This window comes from Microtus pennsylvanicus, chromosome 4 (assembly GCF_037038515.1).
Source record: "Microtus pennsylvanicus isolate mMicPen1 chromosome 4, mMicPen1.hap1, whole genome shotgun sequence".
In the NCBI taxonomy this organism is placed as follows: domain Eukaryota; kingdom Metazoa; phylum Chordata; class Mammalia; order Rodentia; family Cricetidae; genus Microtus; species Microtus pennsylvanicus.
The window spans coordinates 77,513,829-77,539,045 of NC_134582.1; the positions used below are offsets into that span (position 1 = coordinate 77,513,829).

The 25,217-nt window shown below is 44.7% G+C and overlaps 1 protein-coding gene across 4 annotated transcripts; it reads right to left on the bottom strand.

Annotated features, from left to right (window-relative positions):
* Positions 1-121: 121 nt before the first annotated feature.
* LOC142848025 (F-box/LRR-repeat protein 21) lies at positions 122-17,865 on the bottom strand. Of its 4 annotated transcripts, XM_075969477.1 has the most exons (7): positions 17,795-17,865; positions 17,339-17,510; positions 16,816-16,915; positions 13,883-14,249; positions 13,334-13,456; positions 8,831-9,002; positions 122-5,496 (listed from the first exon to the last, which is right to left on the bottom strand). In XM_075969477.1, exons 3-7 carry the CDS (start codon positions 16,896-16,898, stop codon positions 4,853-4,855), a joined length of 1,389 nt encoding a protein of 462 aa, XP_075825592.1. In that variant the 5' UTR covers positions 16,899-16,915; positions 17,339-17,510; positions 17,795-17,865; the 3' UTR covers positions 122-4,852. The 4 variants fall into 4 exon arrangements, 3 of the variants coding, with proteins under 3 accessions (XP_075825592.1, XP_075825589.1, XP_075825591.1); XR_012910351.1 differs by lacking the exons at positions 16,816-16,915; positions 17,339-17,510; positions 17,795-17,865 and adding an exon at positions 15,506-15,617 and having other exon boundaries at positions 2,958-2,982; positions 3,099-5,496; XM_075969474.1 differs by lacking the exons at positions 16,816-16,915; positions 17,339-17,510; positions 17,795-17,865 and adding an exon at positions 15,506-15,617.
* Between the last annotated feature and the right edge of the window lie 7,352 nt (positions 17,866-25,217).

The following is a 25,217-nucleotide window of genomic DNA, read 5'->3' on the forward strand; positions in this document are numbered from 1 at the left end:
ACTAAACTGGAGCAATCGTCTGGAAATTTCACTCACGAAATTTTGCTTCCGTCCTTTTGAAATGTAGGATGGTTCCATCCTTACTTATAGGTTTTTCAAGGAAAAAGACAATGAATTGGCCTTTATTACTGGAGCAATGACTCCGTTCGTATTCCGATGCATAATGATGTCCATGACAACACTACTTGTCATAGTAAAACCAGGGACAACTCAAATGTCCATTAACAGCAACAGATTTTAAAGACCAGGTCATAATTACAGAGCCAAATATCATACAGAAGTCATCATCAATAACACACAGTCGAATATTACAAGATATACAAATGACAGAAGTAATCAGTAATTCAAGGAAAGCGAAAAATTTACAAAAAGCGGGACACTCTTTTTATAATGTCGAAACAAATAAAATAACACAATTTCCAAGAACACATATAGGTTATAAAATTAAGGAAGAAAGGAAGGAGAGGAGGAGGAAGGGAGGAAGAAAATAAATAAAAACCTAATTACCACAGGGTTAGGAAGAGCGAGTCACACACATTCCAGTCACCGCAGTGGCACCGTTGTGCAGACAAGGGTGACACATGAGTATTTCCTGTGAACTAAAGTGTGTCATAGAGGCAACTGGACATGCATGTATGTAGGTGGCTGGAGGAGTTAGTGATGTTTCCCAGTCATTTAAGGACCCATTCAGGTTCCTGTCAGCATCCACCACGTCACAATATCTACACAAGACCAGCACATTATAATTTAGGTTTTAGGGGCTGGAGAGATGGCTCAGAGGTTAAGAGCACTGGCTGCTCTTCCGGAGGTCAATTCTCAGCAACCACATGAGGGCTCACAATCATCTCTAATGTGATCTGGTGCCCTCTTCTGGTCTGCATGCAGAACACTATTAAATAAGTAGAAAACAAAATAACCAGCAAAACAAAACAAAACAAAACAAAACCCAGAGATTTAAGTTTTGCCAGAAACTGGTGGTGCATGACTTTAATCCCAGTACATGGGAAGCAGAAGCAGAAGGAGCTCTGAGTTTGAGCCAGCTTGGTCTACAGAGCAAGTTCCAGGACAGGCTCCAAAGCTACAAAGAAAAACCCAGTCTCAAGCCACCTGCCCCCAATTTAATACTGATTAAAAAATATATGATATGTATCACCAATTTGATGACCTTCTGTAGTGCTCATTGGTGTCGAATAACTTTGTACTGTTTTGAGGGCTTGCATTTGCTTTCAATGGACAAGCGTCAGGCTCCTGCTGCAGACATAGAGTAAGTGCTGTAGGCTCGGACGGCAGTTGAAAACGCTCTAACTATCTGACCAATGAAGTTTGTGCTCAGCCTTCCAAACAATCAACATTCTGGACTGGTGCTTAGGAGGTGAAACACAGTTAAATATGATTAGCACTTGCAAAACCAAGCTGATTGTCTGGAGAAGGGAGGGAGAACGTCCAGAGCAGCATGGTGCACTATCTTCCGCCTGCCAGGCGTTTTATAGAAACGCCAACTCCAGAGGACGAACATCTTTCCTAGGAAGAACTAGAGTACAGCGCCCTCTAGTGCATGATATCAGAGCTGCTCGTGGGCTCTTATTTAAAGTTCAAATGACAAGAATACCAAGTAACTTTGCTTTTTCTTCATAAAAGTTATTATAATAGACACCTCAAAAATGTGGTTCCAGACATTGCCAGGTTTGATAAGTGTAAGTTAATATGAGTAAAAGGATTTTTATTTTGAAAATGCTTTTAGTTGTAAAAAATTAATTTAATGGAACAGCAAGGTCAGCAGCCAATTTAAGAGGTTAGGCCACAGCAGGGTGAACTCTTAATTTAATGGAACAGCAAGGTCAGCAGCCAATTTAAGAGGTTAGGCCACAGCAGGGTGAACTCGTGGAGAGAGGGATTATGGCGGTGCAGACGCACCTGATAACATCTGCCAACCCTCCTGACTCATCCCCGGATACTGTGCACAAAGCAAACGAGGCCTGCAAGGAACACAGCAAGGAAAAGGAAAAAAAAGCGACAATTCAGGTTTTTGTTTTTTTGTTTCTTTAGTTTGACATACAGAAAGATCTTTCTTTCCTCTCTCCTCTCTCTACACTTACTTTTGCCCACAAAATTATCTGAAAGTTCCCCAAATCCTCCAATAAACACAAGTATTTTAACACGAAGAAGCATGCAAACAGGACTAAAATGCTCTCAACACTAACGTTCATGACCCATCTGTACGAAACACACTCATCTAGCCAGGTTTTCTGACCATGGGCAAAGCAGAACTCACGGGCTTCCAAAGGACATGGGGAGACATCCATAGGGAGACACTACAGATACAGCATTTTCTTGTATTGTTCTCGGCTGTCTTTAAAATCTTTGCCCTTCCTTTCACTAACCCAGGAGGTAAGCAACCAGGGAGAATGGACATGAATTAATAAACGTCGACCACCATGACCCATTACATCGTTGAGTTCATGAGGTTCCCACAGGAGCCCCTAAAAAGCTCTACTTAGAGCACAGCATCTCATACTTCTCAGAGGGCCCAGTGTCTTCCTCTTCCGATGCAACCGGCTGTAGGGAAAAACCATTCCTTGGTGTCTTTTCTCTAATCCCAATGTTCTGCTCCCTTAGCCTCTAGGGCAAGCATCACTGGCAATTGGTCACCTTGCTATACAGGTGTGCACACCACTGGGGCCAAGTCACCTCGCTATGCAGGTGTGCACACCACTGGGGCCAAGTCACCTCGCTATGCAGCTGTGCACACCACTGGCACCTGCTATGCAGCTGTGCACACCACTGGGGCCAGGTCACCTCGCTATGAATGTGTGCACACCACTGGGGCCAAGTCACCTCGCTATGCAGGTGTGCACACCACTGGCACCTGCTATGCAGCTGTGCACACCACTGGGGCCAGGTCACCTCGCTATGAAGGTGTGCACACCACTGGGGCCAGGTCACCTCGCTATGAAGGTGTGCACACCACTGGGGCCAGGTCACCTTGCTATGAAGGTGTGCACACCACTGGCACCCAATCACCTCGCTATGAAGGTGTGCACACCACTGGCACCCAATCACCTCGCTATGCAGGTGTGCACCCACTGGTACCCGGTCACCTTGCTAAGCAGGTGTGCACCCACTAGTACCCGGTCACCTTGCTAGCAGGTGTGCACAACATTATCTCACTAAGGCAACAGCAAGTGAACCCATAGGTTTATCTACTCAGTATTTCCATTACCCTGCCCCTACCTCCATCATAGTGAAGCCATTTCTCTTATGCCTGTGGTGTCGTTGCCCTGATTAGATTTCAAGTTTTCAATTACGGCACACCTTTCTGGGTCTTAGGTAGAAATGATATTATCTGCAATACTAAGAACTCTGACCTCAAGAAAGGTTTTAGTATTGTTACCCAAGACAACGCACAGCTCTAAGAGCGACACACGTGACCGTAAGTCACCTGTCTCAGAGCTCACCATGAGATTGAATGAGGAAGGACAGTCTACTTCCAAACTGTTTACAAACTACAGTGAGTCCTAACTGCTTAATAGGTGAGGATACTCGCCAAAACTGAAAAATAATAAGCATGTTTCTCTTTTTGAAAGCTGACTTCTAATAACTGTACACACACACACACACACTCACACACACACACTCACACACACACACACACACAGAGCAGTGATCTTGTACAGGGGAGTTTACGGCACAATGAAGTGCACAGGGCATAATGAGACAAGCAGGTCATACACACATAGCAGTGGGCGTTACAAAGGAGAGCAGAGTACTCAGGATGTGAGCAAAGGGTCTGGCCCAGGAGCTGGGAAGGTGTCAAGGACGACGTCCCCTCAGAAGTGCCACAGGGGATAGAAAGATCTGGGGGAGCACAGAGGGAGCCGGTAGAGAGATCTCGGAGAGACGCCTGTGGTAGCAGAGGGCAGAGAAGTTGGAGGGACAGAGAAGGAGAGAAGTGGGCAAAGGGCGGGCACAGTGGCAGGAAATGGCACAGAGCACCCAGGCAATTGCTCAGACGACATCTTCATCCTAAGGACAAGCTGGAGAAGGACGTCACCAGTGTGACTAATCAGATGACAGGCCACATACGCGAAGGACAGGGCACAGTCCCAGATCAACTGCAGCAGGCCAGTAAACACTGATTTCCAAACACATCCTGCAAAATTCACCTCTGTACCCACACCGTGTATTCAATTAATAAACACAGTACCTTCTATTTGCTGTATTTTATGAAATGAATTAGCATTACTGGATTTTAACATAATACTAATTACCTTCCAAGTTTATGTAAAAATGAATTTAAAATACTCTAGAAATCAAAGTTGTTTACTAATAAATAAATCACAAAATGCCAAAAAGATTTTAAGTACAATGACACACACCTCTATAATGGTACCTTGATTTTTAACAGTATGAGCTTTGTAAAACATATTAATACCAAATGAAACAGATGAAATTAAAATAACATGAGGTTGTAACATAAAAATACATAACTTAAAGGGACCTAATACTGTAAATTGTAATTACATATTAATTATAAATTTAGTATAAATTTCTTAGTAAGCTAAACATGCCTCCAAAGGTTGAGAAATGGAAGTCTCTCTCAGCCTTGGACACCTGTAGTCTACCCTACCAATGCTCTAATTAACACAGTGTCTGTGTCCTACTGACAACAACTTCTGACTATTTAAATTTGCTATATTGTTTTCAAATGATTCTACAGAAACCAATTAAGAGATTTGGCAAACAGCAAATATTTAACCTAACACAGTTCAGTGGCTCATCTCAAAAATTACATTTACATGGACAGACAATAACTAATCCTACTAACAGAGAATTCGGAACCTTTGGCAGCTGGTTACCAGAGAGGCATCACATCCGGGAACCACACTCTTCCCAGGTGCTTAGAGACTTCAGTGTGAACTTCGTCTGGGGTGTAATTGTCATCAGGGACCAGAACCTCCTCCATGATTGACAGCTGGGTGAGCCTTCGGCCACAGAGTCGTACAAACTCAATGAAGGCGCTGCAGTTGACCTCACACTCGCTCAGGCCCAAGGCTGTCAGGTTTTGACAGTGCTCAGCAATGCCAATAAGTTCACTGTCCAGGGGCTGAAGGCCATTGGCACACACCACTAACTCAACCAGCCGTGGGCAGTGCACACCTATCCGGCCTAGAATGGCCCTGCTCACTGAACGCCCGAAGTAAACGTGAGTGACGGGGGTCTCTTCTTGGAAAAATGTCTCAAGCTCCTCTTCATATAAGAAGAAGTACATGACAACACTGACCCCCGGAGAGTGTTTCATCAGCGCATCCCAACTGTGTTTTTTAATGGAGTGGAACCGGATCTGCCCAGGGTTTTCACTCACAACATCTATTCGGAGATGTTCGAGGTTTACGTGAGTCTCACTTGACAGCGCAAGGAGCAGCTCATCGCTCAGAATGTAGTAATTCAATGCCAGCTCTCGGAGGCCCTGATAGTGGTCTGCCACACAGAGGATCCCTGCGGGAAATGGAGGAAATCCTTAAGAACAAAGAATCACGCTGATACTAAAACAGATGAGGTCAACTTAAGTTTTCTATTAGTTATTTTAGTACAACAGATGTTTGGGAAAATGGCCGCTAACACATATCATTATATGTGTGCAGGTTAATTAAAATTTTCCCCATACATAGGGCTGGGGGAGGGATATGCAAACCGCTGCAGCCACTAAGGAGATCGGTGTGGAGGTTCCCAAAGAGCCAAACCTAGAGCTACCATAAAACTCTCTGTACCCATCTTAGGGACACTTGAAAGGCTAATTCAGCACAGCAGAGACACTTGGGCAACCACGTTGACTAAGGCACTATTCGCACGAGCTGAGACGGGGAAACAGCCTAGGAGTCCAGCAACAGGTGAGTGTGGGTAAAGAAAACGTTCTCTCTGTGTGTAACGACTTCTACTGAGTCATAAGAACGGAATTGTGACACTTTCAGCAAAATCAATCAACTGGAGATTACTGTGTTAAACAAAATAAGGTAGATTCATAAAGATAAATGTCACACTTCCTAACATACTCCAAGTTTATATTTAAGTTCACACACGAGTACACACGTGTGCACACACACATGCACATACACACACACACACACATACATGTAAAGCGTGAAAGCTCAGTAGGTTCTAGTTTCCTCTCATGGCTGCGATAAAACACTGACCAAAATCAAGGTGAAGACGAAAGGGGTTATTTGGCTTAGACATCTAGACCATAGTCCATCTTGACAGAAGCCAGGACAGGAACCCAGAGGCAGAAACTGAAGGCAAGATGATGGAGGAATGCTGCTCACTGGATTGTTTCTATGGCTTACTCGGCTTGCTTTTCCACACAGCCCAGGACTACCAGGGGCTGCACTACTCATGGGAGACTGGGCCCACATCAATTCTTAATTAAGAAAATGTCCCCACTGATGGAGGCATTTTCTCAATTGAGGTTCTTTCTTCCCGGATGACCTTAGCTTGGGTCAGCTGGAAAGAGCCTACCAAGCATGAAAGGGGCTATGGCAGGGAAGAACAATGGAGGAACAGAGAATGATGGGAACATGTGATATGTAAGCAAAAGGGGGCAGGAAGAGGGCCAGGAAGTGGGGAGGGGAGGCAGACAGGCATAAAGAATAACAACACAATATATACATGAAAATGCCATGATAAAACCTACTACTTTGGGGCATTAATTTAAAAAATTAACGAGAAAAAAAAATGACAGACCAATCTTCCTGATGAACATTCATGCCAAAAATCCCAACCAAATACTTGCAAATCTTAGTGGTTAACGAACTCACTGTACTGGCAGGATAGCTGAGTTTGGATTCCCAGAACCCATGTAAGGCTGCATGTGGAAGCATTTCTGCTATCTTAGCGCACCTACAACAAGAACGGAAGCTGGGGATGCAGAATTCCCAGAAGGTCTTTGGTCAGCTGACCTGGTGGCTACAGTAGCAGACAAGATACCATGTCTCAAAGAAGTTGGATGGTAAAGACACATTCCTGATTTCTACAAATGTGCCACAGCCTATGTGTCCCAGCACTCTAAACGATGAGTACACACACACATACGTGCGCGCGCGCACACACACACGCACAAACTTGCACACACATGCTTAAAAATGCTTGCAAATCAAATATAGGAACATGTAAAAGGGACATTCGGCATGATAAGGTCGGCTTTATTCTACAGTTGCAAGAGACATTCAACGTGTGCCGATCAGTAAATGTAAGCCATCACATAAAAGGTCTTAAAGACAGAAATCACATGATTTTTCTCGATAGAAGCAGAAAAGGGTTTGGACAAAATGCCACATTCCTTCATGATAAAAGCCTTGAAGAAAGTGGGAGCAGAAGGAATGTGTCTCAACATAATAAAGGCTGTCATCTTTGATGAAAGTGTATCTCAACATAACTAAAGCTGTCTATGATGAACCTGCAGCTGACATTATACAAATCGGAGAAAATTTCAAATGACTAAAACGAGGAACAAACCAAGGCTGCTCACGTCCTCTGCTCTTACTACAGTAACAGAAGCCTTAGAACACCAAGCCGAGAGAAGCAAATGAAAGGGATATAAATACGGGAGTTGGCTGGTTTTATGTTAACTTGACACAAGAGTCATCTGGGAAGAGGGAATCGAATTGAGAAAATGCCTCCACCAGACGGCCAGTGGTGAGTTTTCTTACTTAGTGATTGATATCAGAATGCCAAGCCTACTGTGGGAGGTGTCACCCTTTGGCAGGCAGCCCCGGGATGTATTAAAAAGCAAGCTGGGCAGGCCATAGGAAGCCAGCCAGTAAGCAGCTCTCCTCTTTCCTTAATGGCCTTGTATCACTTCCTGCCTCCAGGTTCCTGTCCTGATTTCTCTGGACGATGGACTGTAAGCCAGAAGATGAAATAAAACCCTCTTCCCCAAGATGCTTTTGGTCACAGTGTTTTATCACAGCAACAGAACCTGAAGACAAGAGGAAAGGAAATAAAGAAATTGCAGACGACATGCTTCTCTACATAAGACTCCTGGAAAACCTTGAAAGCAAAGAGTGGCAGGATGCAAAATGAACATGCAAAAATCACTGCATTTTTCTACATTCCAATAACACATGTGCTAAGGGAGAAATCAGGAAAACAATCCATTCACAACTGCCCCCACCCCACATGGCACACCTTGGAATAAACACATCTACAAATGAAAACTTCAAAGCAAGTGAAATAGACACCAGATGATGGCCGCAGGCTCTGGCTGCAGGGTGTAGACAAATCAAGCTGAAACCGAGCTGGAAATTGCCTGCAGGCTAGCTCTCATAATGCTTCCCAGTGCTCTGAAGGCTGACCGAGGAGTCTTACTCAGCTATGAACCCCGTGTGCTGCCAGCCTCCACTCTTCTGAGTGTTGCTAGGGGAGAAGATTTCTCCCATGGTGTTGCCACTGGTAAATTGTCCATGCTCTAATAACCTCAATAGCACAGAGGGTCAGCAAAATGGAGAAGAAATTAACTAGAAGGGGGGCTAACTGGGAAGAAGAAGGGCCCTGACAGGGGAGGGAGGAACAAGAGAAGGTAACGGGAGCAAACATGATCAAAATATGTTATGTACATGCATGAAATTGTCAAAAATGGGTCACTAATTTTGACAAGATTAACACATGTCCAAGGGGAAAATATTCTCTGAAGAAGCAACTTACATCTAATTTGAAGATGATTGCTTTTGATAAAATTCTTTAAAATTATGTTCCAAAGGCGTGTACTTTTCAATAGGTAATTTGTTGTTACTATAGTAAAAACCATCAATCAATTTACATAAAAAGCACGACCTACCATCAGACGAAACATGAGGACAGCTGCTCATTTTTAGGAGTCGCAGAGTGTCACCACTGTTGGCCACGAGAATCTTCAGTGAGGGATGGTCCACAGGTGCATCTCCGATCTTAACTGATGATGACGACTTTGAGTTGACAAATACAACTGTAAGTGCTGACACAAAATGAGACTTGCATGCCAGTAAGAAAAAAATTACGAAAACGTTATTTAAAACTCCTAGTTTCAAACAAGTAGCATTAAAAAACGAATTCTTAGGTGCTAAAATACAGTAAAAATAGACTATGTTTTCATGCTATTACTAGCCATTAGACGACATTCTTATTTCCTTTTAAATAAAATTTCAAGTTAGTATCAAAGTATAGGTTTCATTCCGGCATTTTCATGCTTGTTTGTCTCTATGCTTCCCTCTTCTCCACGCCCTTCTCTCTGCCTTTCCCCATCCTCCCGACCCATCTATCTCTGGTCCCCGCATCCCTCCAGATACTCCTGCTCTCATCATCTGGATTCCGTTTGTCTTTCTCTCTCTCCCCGCTTCCCTCTTCCGTGGTTCTCTTTCTACTTTCATAACCTCAAACACACACACAGACAGACAGACACACACACACACACTCACATACACGCTGGGCACATGAGAGAAGGCATGCTGTATTTGTCGTCCTGAGTTTGATCTATTTCAGCTAACATCTTCATGTCTACTTCCACATATTTTCCTGAAAATATCATGATTTTGCATTTCTTCAAGGTGAAAAAAGTTCTACTGTGTGTGTACTGTCTGTTGATGGACATCTAGGCTGGTTTGTCTTCCTAACTATTGTGAGCAGTAAATCAGCAAACATGGCTATGTATGAATCTCTGTGTAGTTTATGACTTCAGGTAGTTTGCCAGTAGCATAACTTGTAATACATACAGTATTTTGTAATATACATACAGCATACAGTAATTTGTTTAGTATGGGTTCTTGTCTTTGGTAGGGGACTAGGTGGTGGTAGCTGTCTGAGCTCAGTTTTAGAGCTTACATTCTGTTCCAATGACTTCTCTACAGGGTAAGAGATGAGGATCCAGTTTCACTCTTCTACATCCAGTTTTCCAACCAACATTTGCTGAAGATGCTGCGTTTGTTTCCAGTGCATGCTGTACCTGTTTGGTCTCATTTTCAGGTTTTACATTCTGTAACACTGGCTTGTATGTCTGTTTTTGTGACCGTTCCAAGCCTAGTTTCTGGAACTGTGGCTCTGAGCTATAACTCGAGCCTGGCTTTTGTACTTGCACGCTGCTCTTTCTGCTTAGAATTGCTGCAGCGATGAGGTCTCTTTGTGCTTCCGTATCAACAACAGAACTGTCTTCTCTACCGCTGTGAAGACTGGAATGCATTTCTGATGGAGACTGTTGAATCTCTAAGCCACTTCGGCCAATGCAGTCGTTTTCTACACTACTAATCCTGCCATAAGGTTTCTCCAGCTTCTCAAATTCCTCTCTTTGATGTCCTAAGGTTTTCATTGCAGAGGTCTCCTACTACCTTTCTCCATAGTTAGGCTTAATTCTGAGTTTTGGGGGTCTTTTGGGGGCATTATAAATGGGATTTTCTTCTTTCTTGGCAGTTTCATTATTAATATATAGAAAGGCTACAGACTTTTCTGTGGTGACTTTATGTCTTGTTACTTTGCTGGAGTTTAAGGTTTCTCTGGTGAGCTCTCTAGGACCTTGTAAGTATAGACTCAAGTCTGCAAGTGTGAGTAATCATTCTCTTCCTTTCCCATCTGTATCCTTTTTATTTATTTCTCTAATGATAGAGCTCTAGCTAGGATTGCATGCATTATATTGAATTAAGAGTGGTTAGGTGGACATTCCTATCTAACTTTAGAGGAATGTTGGGGTGTTTAACTCTGGGAAAAGCCTCACGTGTCCAGTGAGATGATCACATGATTTCCATTTCTAAACCCATTTTGTGTGTTACATAATATTGAATGATATGCAAAACCAACCTTGAATCTCTGGGGGAAAACTAACTTGTTTGTGGTGTAGGTTTGAAAATGGAACAATGAGAAAGAAAAAATTCCAAATATCTCCTAAAGGATGTCTTAGCTATTTTCAACCTTAAGAATTCGATGTCAAGTATTAAAAAGTTATAGTTAATTTATTTTCTAGAACAGGGTCTAGCTAACTACGGACCACCAGCCAAGCTCAGTGCAGAGTCTGTTTCTCTCTGTTTCATGAGTGAAGACTAAATCGTTTGCATTATTAAAGGTGGAAAAGACCTGAAGCATAACACTGTGTAGCACGGGAGCTACAGGAAACAGAGTTAAGGCTCACAGATGAAGCCTGCATGGCCCAGCCATGCGCTCTCCTTTCGCATGGTCTGTGTTGGCTTCTCCCTGCAACAGAAGAACTGGGGAATTGAGGCCGATCTGTATGGCCCTCAGAGCCTAGAATTCTTTGGGTTCTTCCTACCTCCTCCCAGAAAAATACACTTTTCCCTGTTTCATTCACTTCTATATTTCCAGACCTAAGACAGTGTCTGCAGCATAGCAATCAATAATACTTTTCAAAGGATGAAGGGATGCCATAATCCTATGTTCTTTACCCAGCAGATTTAAACGAAGTAAATAAGGCAGTTACATTTTTGAAGAATTACAAAATAAAGCTTACTAATAGCGTGACCTCAGTGTAGGCAGAATTCCACACATTTTCAGATTCATTATTTCTGGCCAAGTTGGAAAGTGTGGAAAGCAAATCCAAGGCAAGATCCCTTTCCCTTCCACAAACTCCATCTTGGTTGTATTAAAGGTTCTGCTGGCCCTGTTAGGATGACTACATTGGTTATAAATGTGTAAACACATGGTCTTACACTAATTAAAAGTAGTTTTCACACAGCAGAGGGCTAGAGTGCTACTAACTTAATACAGAACCTTATCTCTTTTTCAAGAAATATAAAGTTGGTTTTTTTTCCCCTTCAATCAACTCTGAATTAGTTGTTTTCGTCTTGCAGGACACAGAAGAGGCACAGCACAGGTTTCCTCATAGTCCCACTTGCTATACTCTTCATGTCTAAAGTCCCATAATTTCATCTAGCTTTTCCACCCACTGCCTGGCATCTGCCGGGTAATGCATAGCAACCCCAGAAGCTGGCCCTGGAGGCTGATGGGCACTGGCAGCCTTAGCTTTGGACTCTAAGACGCATAAGGTCAGTCTGAGCCTGTGGACTATAAACAAGGAAGTGACTCTTCAACGCTAGTCAGCTTTCATCTGATTACTCATATTATTCTAAATCCCCAAATGACCCAATTTTTTTCCAGCCTACTTCCTAAAACGACAACAGGCTAGCAGACAGCCTGGCTGAGAGAGCCATGACCCAGTTTACAGGTGGTAGGATGTTGTTATCCCTAACCTCTTCTGGAGGAGAGTTCTGTCAGGAGATTTTTATCAACGGCTGTAACGAAGAGCTAGTTACAAAGTGAACACTACTTTAACCTGGGTTCCTGGTAAACAGGTAAACAACACGGATGGTCTCTCATGCTTCCAAAGGGGTGAGTGTGAGGCGAGCCCAGTAAACAGGCTGAGCTCATCACTGAGATGGTTTGGAGAACTAACAGTGCAAAGAAGATGAAATGCGGTCGGCTTTATAGTTGGTGCTGGTGGTCAACTCAAGAGACTCTTGAGTCACGTCGGAGCCTTTGGGGATTATCATATTATTTACTTACTACCTGTATGTGTTCATGCATGTGCACACTCTATTACCAGATGAAGAGGACAAAGGACAAATTACAGAAGTTCTTTCCTGCCACCATACGGGTTCTGGGGCTCAAATTCAGATTCTCAGACCAGGCGGGAGGCACCTTTACCCGCTGAGCCCCCTCACTGTCCCAGGACCACCCTGATTACGTCAGCTGAGATGAAGGCTCGCTGGCTGTAGCCAGCACCCTTCTGGGATCCTGGACTATACGAATGGGGGTAGGCACTGAAGAGCGGCAACCATCAGCATTCTCTGCTGCCTGACAACGATGCCGTATGGCTGGATGCTTCAAGCTCCTGCTCCTCGGCTTCCCAACCATGCTGGACTGTGCACTGGAAGTGCCAGGGAAGGATATTTCTCCCTTACATTGCTTTGGACAGAGTATCTTCTAAACTAAGACAGTAGGAGCAGACGGTGACCAGTTTGAGAAGACGTCTCTGCAGAGCTGAGGACACTCGGGAGAGGCCTGAAGATAGTGCTTCCTGCAGTGGACAGTGCTGGGAATGTCTAAGTGACTTCACCTTTCCTCTTTGATTATCCAGCGCCGGGTTTTAACTGGCAGGCTTGGCCAGCTGGGCTAGCCATGCCGCTGAACTCTAAGTCAATGAGAAACCCAGCCTTACAGGAGGTGGGTGGTGGGTTTTGCGGGGAGGGCACACGTCCTCTGACAGTCACATGCATGCACACATACGCACACCTGCACGCACATGAACACAAACATCATTTAAAAAGAAGTCTACCGTAGCTCACAAAAGGCCCAGTAGTCTTACCTTTGGCACATTCATAAACCTTGATTTGGCTGTGGAAATCAACCCCAGGGTCTGGATGGAGCAATTTACCAGCTGAGAGAGAATCTCACAGGCAGCTTCCGCTGACTCAATACTACTATCAACCTATAAAGACAATTTTTAATATGAACTTCCTGAAGGTAATGTGTCAGAACCACTGGAGATGCAATTATTTAATGGAATTTAATAACCAAGTTTTGTTGATCCCTTTCATCAATTGAAATGACTGCTTTTCTACGGAATGTCTGAGCTTACAAAGGGAGAAACAGAAAGATGGCAAAATAACTTTGCAACACTTCATGCTTTTAGGCCTTTATAATGACCTGGGTATTAATAATAATAGCCAAGTGAGAAAACTGAAGTTTAAGTCATTTACTTACAGCTCGGGCTCTCTATCTTAGTCTGTGCAACAACTAGAGAACAATCAGAAAGCAACGTGGGCTAAAAACCATGGTGTATTTACCAAGTGCCTCCAAGTAAGGATCCAAACTCACAGAAGGATCTCACCGATGCGCGCACGCGGCTTCATACCTTCAAGCTGACATACTGCAGGTGCACAGCGTGCTTCCTGATGATCTGCTGGATGAGATCGGGATGAGTGGACTTAAAATAGGAAGTGGCTGACCGGTTCAGCTCAAACTCAAACTTCTTCCAGAGATCAGGGACATGAAACACTTCATTCCAGCTCCTACACACAGAAGACGCGCGGACTCGGTCTATTAAAGGAAGATACCGGAAGATGTGCAATATCACGTGCTGCGGTAGAGTCCCCCAGTCTGGAAGAACAGGGAGCACATGAGCGTGCGGGAGAGAAAGGCGGAGCCCACGTCTGGGCTGCTTCACCACTGGTGAAGACTGGACAGCGTTATTCACGGCAGAGAAATGATTCCTCTTCATTCTGTAAGCATCAGAAAACGCCGTTTGTTTCTTGTCTGGCAAGCCACAAACATCCGTACTCTAACTGTATAGACTGATATGCACCCCACAAACATCTGCACTCTAAGTGTATAGACTTATATGCACCCCACAAACATCTGTACTCTAACTGTATAGACTGATGCACCTCACAAACATCTGTACTCTAACTGTATAGACTGATATGCACCCCACAAACATCTGTACTCTAACTGTATAGACTGATGCACCCCACAAACATCCGTAATCTAACTGTAGAGACTGATATAAGGAATGGGCAGTAACCCAACCAGCGCCCTTTTCACAGCAACCTTCCGCTTCCATGCACTGATAAATGCTACCGTGTGCTGAGGACAGAGCGCAAACCTGCTCTCAAAACCGTGCTCAAAGGCTGAACACAAGGGTAAATGACATGTGAGGGGAGCATGTTAACTGCATGAGAGGAAACACAGAACTGCATGTGACTGCCTTTGTGGATGGGAGAAGTGGCTAGGGGCCTCTAAGGGGAAGCATTCAAATATACCCCAGCTTTTGTGGAAGCACCACACTGAAATTCTGCTAAACTCCTGGGAGATGTGGGAGACAGTACAACTAAAAGCATCTGTCAGGAAAGTCTCAGCTATGCCATGTAGTAACCATGTGACTCTAAGCCTGGTTTCTCATTCGTAAGGCAGAGGTCAGAGTCCCCATAAAGCTGCTAGGAGGAGCGGAACATTTTAAGTATCGGCGCCTTGGGCATACTTAAGAAGCATTGCTGTACTGACTTGCATTTTTCTCAACTCCTTTCATTTGGAAAGGCATGTCACAATTCTAAGAGAAAACCATATGATTTGTACTGAATTTCAGGTGGCAGCTTGGACATACGAATTCTGGGAAATGTGGGCATAGCAGGGACAGAGCGGTGGCATGAGGACATATCTGCTCCTCTGTGGTCAGTAATAAAAAACACGAGAATGAAATTATTCTCCCCAGAAAGACTCTGCAGGTATTAACTACCTGGGGACACTACCAAGCTCCAACAGCTGAAGCCCAGATATATTGATACATACAAGAACATATCTATAATTTTCTCTGCATGTTTTATGTAAGAACCCAGAGTATTCAATGTACAATTATTTGAGAGGCTTTATAACGGTAAGGAAATGGTTCTGAACTTCACTGTGATTAATGACCTAGCCCTCCTTTCACCCCTCAACATTAGGAACATATACACCAATTTAGTACCAGATTTGAACATACCTTCACATCCACGGAAATCTTTATTTACAGTGAAAGCACATTTGTCTTGAGACTCGAGCTGAGTGGTGTGAAGCATTTCTTAACCACAACATAAAGCAGGATCCCAGAAGCATGTTTTATGCATGTTTTATGTAAGAACCCAGAGTATTCAATGTACAATTATTTGAGAGGCTTTATAACGGTAAGGAAATGGTTCTGAACTTCACTGTGATTAATGACCTAGCCCTCCTTTCACCCCTCAACATTAGGAACATATACACCAATTTAGTACCAGATTTGAACATACCTTCACATCCACGGAAATCTTTATTTACAGTGAAAGCACATTTGTCTTGAGACTCGAGCTGAGTGGTGTGAAGCATTTCTTAACCACAACATAAAGCAGGATCCCAGAAGCAGGACTGACCTACAAAAATCACTGAAAAAAGGGAAAAGTCATTTTCAGGGCTTAGAAACTGCAATGGAAAACAAAATCCTGGCCAACTTGTAACTCAATTATCAGAGGATAATTGTTTCACGTAGTAGCCTACAAAATCATTAAAAATTTCAGTAAATTAAGAAAGGCAACCCCTAATATAAAACTTTACTAGAAGAGGAGTGAAGACAAATAAAGACTTTATCCGAATGCCAGATTTTGTATAACTACCTCACAGTTCTCTACCCCGAGCGATTGTGTTATATATTCAGCTTGATTGTCCATAACAAGAATTGTTCAATTTACTGAATTCATTAAACTTCCAGTCTACTGAATCATAAAGAATTAACGTTGTTAGGAGCTGGAAAGATGGCTCAGTGGACACGAGCACTTGCTGCTCTTACAGAGGCCCCAGGTTCGATTGCCAGCACCCACAAGTGCATCAGGTACACACATGGTAGGTACACAAACATAAATACAGGCAAAATCACAATATGGATAAACCTCTTAAAAAGGAATATTATGTTAATACCAATAATTTAGTAAATACATGTTAATTTTCTTTCTCCTCACATAAACTAATGAATATAAAACTTTACCCTCCCAATTACAAACTTCATAAAGCACAACATTGTAGTTATGTGTGTCAGTGTATTTTAGAATGTAAGATAAATTGATCTGTATTACTTGGAAATACTTTCCTGATCATTTATTCATTATTTAGTTTAAATAATGAGTTACATTATGGAATGCCACTTAGTCGTATTGTTTTCCCATTAAAATGTTTTTTTTGGAAATTTTTCATATAAAATTTCTACCTTAAATATAAGGGGCTATTTTTCACTTGTTTTTATGTGAAAGAAATGGATCGCTTCTTTTTTCAAGACTCTCTTACCTAAAGGTGGCTTCCGAGTTACAGTTGACGCTGGACCAGTGAAATGAAGCAATCGTTGCCATAGGGTACTCACCAACATCCATTTGCCTTCACTTTCAGTCTTGGAAAATACCACAAAAGCATCATTAGGGCATGTGATAATCTTACGCTACGGTTATTTATAAGTCACTATATACATTAAGTCATTTTATTAGTAAATTATTAAAACCATTTTCTGCCCATATGAAAAACTAGGTTATGGAAATATTGCAATACTTGCCAGGAGTTACACTGGAAGTTATTCATATCAGGCAGTAAACCAATCTGAAAACTCACATTTTACCTACTATTTATGGAGAGATACCCTGAAAATTTAAGGTGATCATGATTACATGTATTTGTTTATAAGCTGTATAACTTTTTCAGCACAGTTCAAACTTCTCTGTAGTTTTAAGATATATTTACTTACGAAGGAGATACATTCATTTTTAAGGGCAGTATCTGAAGACCGAAGTTTGCAAAAATGCACTTGGACTGAAAATACCTTTTGAGATGCGAGAATGCCAGAAAGGCTGCACAGAACTTGATTGACCTGGACCATCCCTTAGAGTCCCTTACGGAGACGGGCACCTAGCAGCCTGCCCCATCTTCCTGCAACCTCGGCTTCCAGACTGGGCTGGGGAGATAAGGCGCCAAGCCAGGGCAGAGTTTAGAGTCTACAAATGAGAACAAATGACAGTGCAAATGCACCTCTCCGATGCTGCACGGTGCAATTTATCTTACATTCTAACTGCCCAGAGAAACGGGGCTTGGGAACAGCCCCACCCTAGGCAAAAAACTCTCCACACAGCTGGCGGCGAAGCGGCCTGGCGGGCTTGGGTCCGAGGCGGTTCGGGTCCACTATCCCTCTGCAACCCGACAGCTCTGGGGGCTCGCCTCTGAGGATCGGCCCGCCCCTCCCCACCCCGAGGGGTCCCCGGAGCTGCGCCACAAACCTTACCTCAGAACCTACGCCTGAGCTGCAGCCAGCCCAGTTCCAGCCCTCAAGTCCAGCACAGGAGTCCGCTTGCCGAACCCCAGCAGCCCGCTTCTCAGGTGAGCGCTGGACTGTGATGGACAGACTGGCCCCGCAGGTCAGGCCCCGCCCACGCCCCGCCCCTCCGGGAAGCTTCGCCCCCACCGATTTGCTCGAGGTACACAGGTCCCCGTGCCCGCCCACGCCCCGCCCTTTCGGATATTCAGTCCCCGTGATCCCGTTCCCCGGGCAGCCTCGCCCCACCCCCAGCAGCTGTGTGTTATGCCTTATGCCTGCCCACTCCCAGCCCCTTAATAATGCCCCGCCCTCCGGAAGTGCCTGCTCCTCAGAGATGCCCCGCCCCTGTCAATCCCTCCACGCCCCCAGCCACGATGCCTAGGTGAGTCCACCAAGAGCTAGACCCTGATACACGCCTGCGCCCCGCCCCCTCGGGAACGTCCCGCCCATTGGTGGAAGCCCCCACTATCCCTACCCCAGAAGCTCTGATCCTAAGCAGCCTTGCCCAGCCCGTGCCATTCTGCTGGAGCCCAGGGCCTCATCTAGCACATGCAGGTTCCCAGGCCTCTAGAAGTCCTTTGGGGGTCCCAGGGCACCCTGGGCGTGCTCCTTAAGTAGCAAGTAGATGCTTAGTGAGTATTCACTAAAGTAAATGAAGGCTTGCCCAGAACTAGCAGTTTCCGGGGTTTAACTGGAGGAGGCCACCCGGCTCCTATGAGCACGCTATACTTAAGGAACCTTGGAAAGAAGCAGCACAGATAGGTCCTCGGGTCTAGGAGCTGCAGGCCCGGACTGCAGAAGGTCACCTATGACCTGCCAGCCTGCCAGTACGAAAATGATGTACGGTTTTAAAGCTTATTTTAAAAATTGCTTCAAAATATGAGATCCGCCCGTGCACAGCTTTCAGGACACAGTGCTACACCAACATATAGTCCCTCTCATGCTCATTCTGCAGTGACCAGCTTCACTGCTGTATAGCCGACAAACATAAACTGCGCACACACTACGTTTTGTTGCCTTTGAAACCAGCATGGCAGCCGAGGAAATGAACTTACCGCAGACCTATGCCTCCCCCAGATTTCCCTAGGTCCTTCTGTGTTTCCCCTGCCGCTGGCCTTCCTCACCTGCGCTCTGACGTTTTAGATTAATTTGCAGTTCATATTATAAACTGAATTCTGTGGTGTCTAGCCGTCAGTTCTTTTTCCTCGGGAACTCAGTTGACACAGTTGCCTCCAAGTGAGCTATACAGACTATTTTATTTTTTCCTATTTTGCCCTTCTTTGATCTCTTTTAGATTGTTTTGTCACCTTATGAACTAGATTCACACGCCAGTCTAGATCTCAGGTCTGCCAAAGCCTCTCCTTCATAAACCCATTTCCACCATGGTGTTCAACGAAGCCACTCCCAAGCTCGTGTACTCCAGGCAAGGCTTTTGAACTTGATCTATCTTGAACCCTCTTAGACTTCCAGATTAATCCCTACTCTGACCCCCTGTGGTTCAGCCCTGCTTACACATCTCACTACCCACAGCAACTCCTGCCACAATAATAGTAATGGTAATAATAATAATAATAATGTTAGGTGTGTCACTGAAAAACCCTGAAGCCTGGAGCCCTCTGCTCAGCTCACAGGTGTTTCAACCAGAGACGCTTCTCTGCAGCTCAGCATTAAGCAGTGGTATACTGCTTCTTCTAGACAGCTTGGGAGGCGCCTCTGAGAAGACTCCAAGATTCTGAGTCCCAGGTCTGTGATCTTCTCTACCTCCTGTGGCTCATGAGCCTTTTCCTCCCTCCTGGAGGGGCTGTTTCATTTCAAGAAAATAGCCATGTACTATCTCGTATCCCACAGATCATGCCTTTTACATTCCCGTTTTAAAAGCCTTCCATCGTTGTCCTTGAATGAACATACCAATTCCTCTACCTTGTCGTTAAGCCCTAATAATTTGTCCTCCCATGATCTGTTCCCGGCTTTCCACGGGGCTTTCATTTCGCTTTCTGGAGCTTTCATTTCCAGCATCGTTTCTGTGTGGCTTCCCCCAGGTGCTTCTGTCTTTATTGAATTCCACTCATATCCTACATTGACATCCTTATTTCATCGCTGTTTGTGTTCTCTGGGATTTCATTCAGGAGTTTGTGCCTTCTTTCATTTCTATGAATGGATTGATCGTCATGCTTTTGAACTCTTTGTCTGGAATTTCATCTAGGTCACTCTTGTTAAGGAGCCTCACCCTGGGATGGGCAGAATTTGGAGGAGACGTCTTGTTTTGCTGTCGTTGCTCCTTCTGTTTTGACATTGGGACCTGCCAATCAGGAGTTAGGTGGTTGGTTTAATTTATTATGTTATGTAGATAAAGCTTGTTCTTTTAGTTAGAAGTCTTTGCAATGTTTAGGAAGACTAGGTTGGTGTAGGGTGGAAGTGTTACTTTACTAGACTGGTGTTCAGGGAACCAGGCTAGATTCCCAGGCTCTGTTTCTCCCTTGCTGGTGAGAAATAAATTCCCACTGGTTATATACAGCCTACCCACCTTATGGTACTTTGTTGTAGCAGACCAAATGGACTCAAACAGCAAGACGCTATCCAGGATTAGACCGACTATGAAAAGAAATAGAGTAATAACCAACTATACCACTCACCCTGTGCGGAGCTGAGAAAGCCTTGAAAGTGAGGATTAAATTAACTAGTCCCGAGTAAATGTGTATGGTTGACAGGATCACAGCCATGTCAAGGATCCAGAGCCTCAGACCTGACAAAACCTTTCAGCGGGTACGGGAAATTAAAAGGCAGCAAAGTCTTCTTTTGGTCCCACTGCGAATGTGGATGGTGTGGGCAAATGTGGGTGTTTGTGAGAGAGTAACCAGTGTGTGCAAAAACTAGCAGCTGCGGCTTCCTCCTTCCAGGGGTCTACAGCCCTCCCAGGGGGCTTCTCACCCTCTGTGGCTTCCTTCTGAGCTAACTCCTCCCTGATACTGGGGTTCTAGGTTGTTGTTTCAAGCTGGAGCCACACCACCAGACTGCCCGTAGTCAGCCTGACTCCAGCTTTTCTGACTCTTATCTGTTCTGTCTTCATTTCCTCATCACCCCAATCAGGTTTCCAGGATCAAGACATGCAGGACACAGCACATCTTTAAGCAGTAATCCTTTTAGGGAGTAAAGAGACATTACCCATACTGTGAGTACTTGGGCGTTAGGTGTTTTCGGTTTAAGGAGAAAGAACAGAAAAGAAGAGAGGAAAAAGCGCACACTAAGATTCGTGTTAGTGGATGAGAGAGAGCAAGTGGAAGAAAGGAATATCGTGGGGTGGGCTGTAGGGGCCAAAACATGTTAGGGACACGAGGAAGGATTTACACTAAAAAGCAATAAAGATGTGTTGTCAGATAACATGGAGCATTCTCATCTGAAGGAGGCTAAGGAAACCAGGCCGGTTATGGTCTTCAGGAAAGGGGGAAAAGAAAGAAGGAATGATGAGAGAGGGGTGGAGAACCACAACAACATAGGACAAGAACAAAGAAGGCCAACCTGGCCTTGGAAGTCTGGACAAGTCTTCAAAAGTAGTAATTGGCAATAGGATTTGTTGGAGATAATATATCTACCTTTATGAAACACATGCTAAAATCACCTCATTTCCTCTACTCTCTAGGTTTCAGAGACAGTGTGAAAAAGCCCAGAGGCGGTGGAGACACACATCCGGATTCTGCTACTTCCTGTTGTACCATGGACAAGCTGCTTCCCTCTCTCGGACACTGCTTCAGATAACAACACATTGTTTTCATAGAGCTATTGGATGAATTAGGACAATTTGTTGGCAACAAGGGCTTAGATAATGGCCGGCACACGGTGAAGTGCTATGTTACAAATGCTTGTGCTCCCTCCCCAAGTCGTTTGCTGATTCTGAATCATAAGCCGGTTTCCTGGGTGTGATGTTTTGAGGAGCCCATTAGATACTAAGGGTGGGGCTCTCATAATTGATGTTAGTGTCCTTACGAAAAAAGACTACACAATGCTACCATCTCCTACCCAGTGAAGATGTAGACAGTAGAACCGATAAAGTAGGGAACAGGCCCACAGTGAATCCTCAGGCATTTAATGTTAAACTCCACTGCTTCTGTATTGTGAGAAATAAATTCCCATTGTTTACCAGCTACCCAGTTTACAGTACTTTGTCACGACAGGCTAAATGGGCCAGGACAGCAAGTCATTCAACATACGCAGAATGGTAGTCGCATTCTCTGATCCCTCTAGCCTGGTGCCATGAGCTTACTATGGAGAACAACACAGATGTTTCACTTCATGCCGAGCAGCAGGTCCCGAGTCATATACATGAAAACGCTAAACATCTTCAAAACGTTGGACCCATCTAACTTCCTGCTTTTTCCTTCCTTCCTCTCTACTAAAACCTGACTTCCAACGAAGACCCTCACCAAGCCGGACATGCCAAGAGCTGTCACCCTCTGTCTGTGAATGCAGGAGTCACAAGCCCTTGGCTGATCACACAACGCGAAGCCCCCAAGATCAGGGAATTATGAAATAAGCATTTCTAACTGGGTCAGGCTTAGTCACCACTGCCGACGGACGCTAATTCAAAGCCATCACCCCGCTCTGGAGAGTGAATAGGGCCGAGGCATTGCACCAAGCTCACGATTTCATTAACGCCTGCCTGCGGCCCGGTGAAGCTTTGTCTTGCCCACTGAATCAGAGAAGACAGTGCGCCACATGTTTCCCCTTGCAGCAGAGCCGGGTGCTCACAGTGTTGGGCTCAACTGTTTGAATCATCCCTAGTCCTTCATACAATTCACCAAGTCTCCCAGGCAGTGCTAGTAATGAAAATTATTACAAAACTAAAATTCAAACAGAGCACTGAGTAGCTAACTTTCGCGGGTCCTGATGAGCGCCACTGTAGAGAGCGCCTCCTACAGACAGGGACGTTTTCACCGGAACCGTGCAGGACGGGGTGAGGCGATCGGGTACTGATTATTTTTTTTCTTTTGTTACATAATTTCCATTAATTCTTTGAGAATTCCATGCAGTGTATGGGATCATATTTACCCCTTTCCCTTAATCCTCCCGGATCTACTCCACCCGCATACCCACCTAATTTTCTGTTCTCTCCTCTCTTTCCTCCTCCTTTTAAACGCACCAAGTCCAGTTCCTGTTGGCCTATGACGTCTAGGTGTGGGGGCAGCCGTGGAGTGTGGTCGGTATACCAGAAAGGGATCAGGTCACTAAAGAGAACTGACCCTTCTCCCCACAGCCATCAGGTGCCAATAGCTCTTCAGCTGGTGGTGGGACCTCTCGTCCACCCTCTCCTGCATTTAAGTGAAACTGCTTGCTAGAATATGTGCAGATTTGGCATGTGGTGTGGCTCCCAGGCCAGCTCAGGAAAAGTCCAACCCTTTGCGATGGCAAAAAGCCCTGTGCTTGGAGAAGAGGTTTTCTCCCTGAAGGAAAGAATTGGAACAACCATCATCTCATCATGTAAATGCTCTCTGGCTTGAATCATAACAAATGGCTGTAAACACTATCCACAAGCCCTTGCCTGGTCTTTGTACCTTTCCTTTTAATATCGGAGGATTTTCTCCTCAGAGAATGTTTTGTCATTCATTTTTCTCCAGATACATCTAGCATACGTTCTTGCCTTTAGGGCAAGAATTTTTTTTTTCAAATTTTTGAAGGGAAATTTTACGACCCCCCATGGCTAAATGAAGTGTGTTCCATGAAGAGCTATTGAGTCATATCCTGCCGTTTATTGTCAGTTTTAGTAAGGTAACTCTACAGGTGCTTCAGAGAAGCCAGGCAAGACTCTGATTTTACTGACATTTTTCCTTTGAGGAGAGCTTTTATGTTGGTGGGCACATATAAGCACCCGTGGGCACATGCTGAGAGCATGGATGTGTGTTGCCTTTTAAGAAGTAGTGGCTATAGTAGGCAGATACCCCACTGACCCCCAAACACAATACTACAGTCACAAATCTCAGAATGACGTAGCTAGGAACTTAATAAATGAAACCCAGCATTACTTATACAACTGTCACGATATCCCTAGCACTTTTCGTATTCGTTCCAGGTTTTAACTTTAGTTAGAGCATTATCCAATCATACGGTAATTACCAGTGGGGACTGGTAGCAAAGGTATTTTCCACAGTTCAGATTCTTTTAAATTCTGGACTTGATATGAGACTGTTTTACCCAGGGTTACCACTGTTGTGATGGAACACCATGACCAAAAGCAACTGGGAAAGGCTATATTCCACTCACAGTTCCATAAAACAGTTCATCATCAAAAGCGGTGAGGGCAGGAACTCAAGCAGGGGCAGGGACCTGGAGGCAGGAGCTGATGCAGAGGCCATGGAGGCAGGAGCTGATGCAGAGGACATGGAGGCAGAAGCTGATGCAAAGGCCATGGAGGCAGGAGCTGATGCAGAGGACATGGAGGCGGGAGCTGATGCAGAGGACATGGAGGCGGGAGCTGATGCAGAGGCCATGGAGGCAGGAGCTGATGCAGAGGCCATGGAGGCAGGAGCTGATGCAGAGGCCATGGAGGCAGAAGCTGATGCAGAGGCCATGGAGGCAGGAGCTGATGCAGAGGCCATGGAGGCAGGAGCTGATGCAGAGGCCATGGAGGCAGGAGCTGATGCAGAGGCCATGGAGGCAGGAGCTGATGCAGAGGACATGGAGAGTGCTGCTTACTGGCTGCTCCTTACAGCTTGCTCAGCCTGCTTTCTTATAGAACACGGGACCACCAGCCCAGGGATGGCCCCACCCACCATGGACTGGGCGCTCCCCTATTGATTACTAATTAAAATGCCCTACTGCCTCCTCTCTAACGACTCTATCTTGTGTCAAGTTGACATAAAGCTAGCAAGTACAGAGACATAATCCCAATTTAATTCAGATCATTTGCGGGTATTATTCCACAGAAACATGTTAAGGTTCTCCCACAGAGTCTTCTGCTAACTGCCACAGTGTTACACCGAATCCTTGGGATTTGTTGCTACACCCATAGTTTAGTCTCCATCCTCTCACTAGAAGCTTCTTTCTTCAGTAGATGGTATTAACACAGTGGGGACTTGGTCTGTCTGGGTCCGAGTGTCTGCTGCTCTCCTCTGCATGGGGTAGGAAGGAGAATGACACTCAATGGAGAGTAACCAATGCAAGTGCCCTGTGATGCAAACAATTCGTTTGTCATTTTGGTTTAATTGTAGTAGCTCATGAGCATCTGGAAATTCATGCATTTTAGATTTCCCATCTCAGTGAAGTATAGGTTGTCAAAGGCACATCCTCATGACTTTCTGGATTTTATCGCTATCTCTTGTAATGCTTCCATTTTCCCCCCTAATTTTATTAGCTTGGATGTTCTCACTCTGTTTTGGATAATTTGGTTAATGGTTTGCCA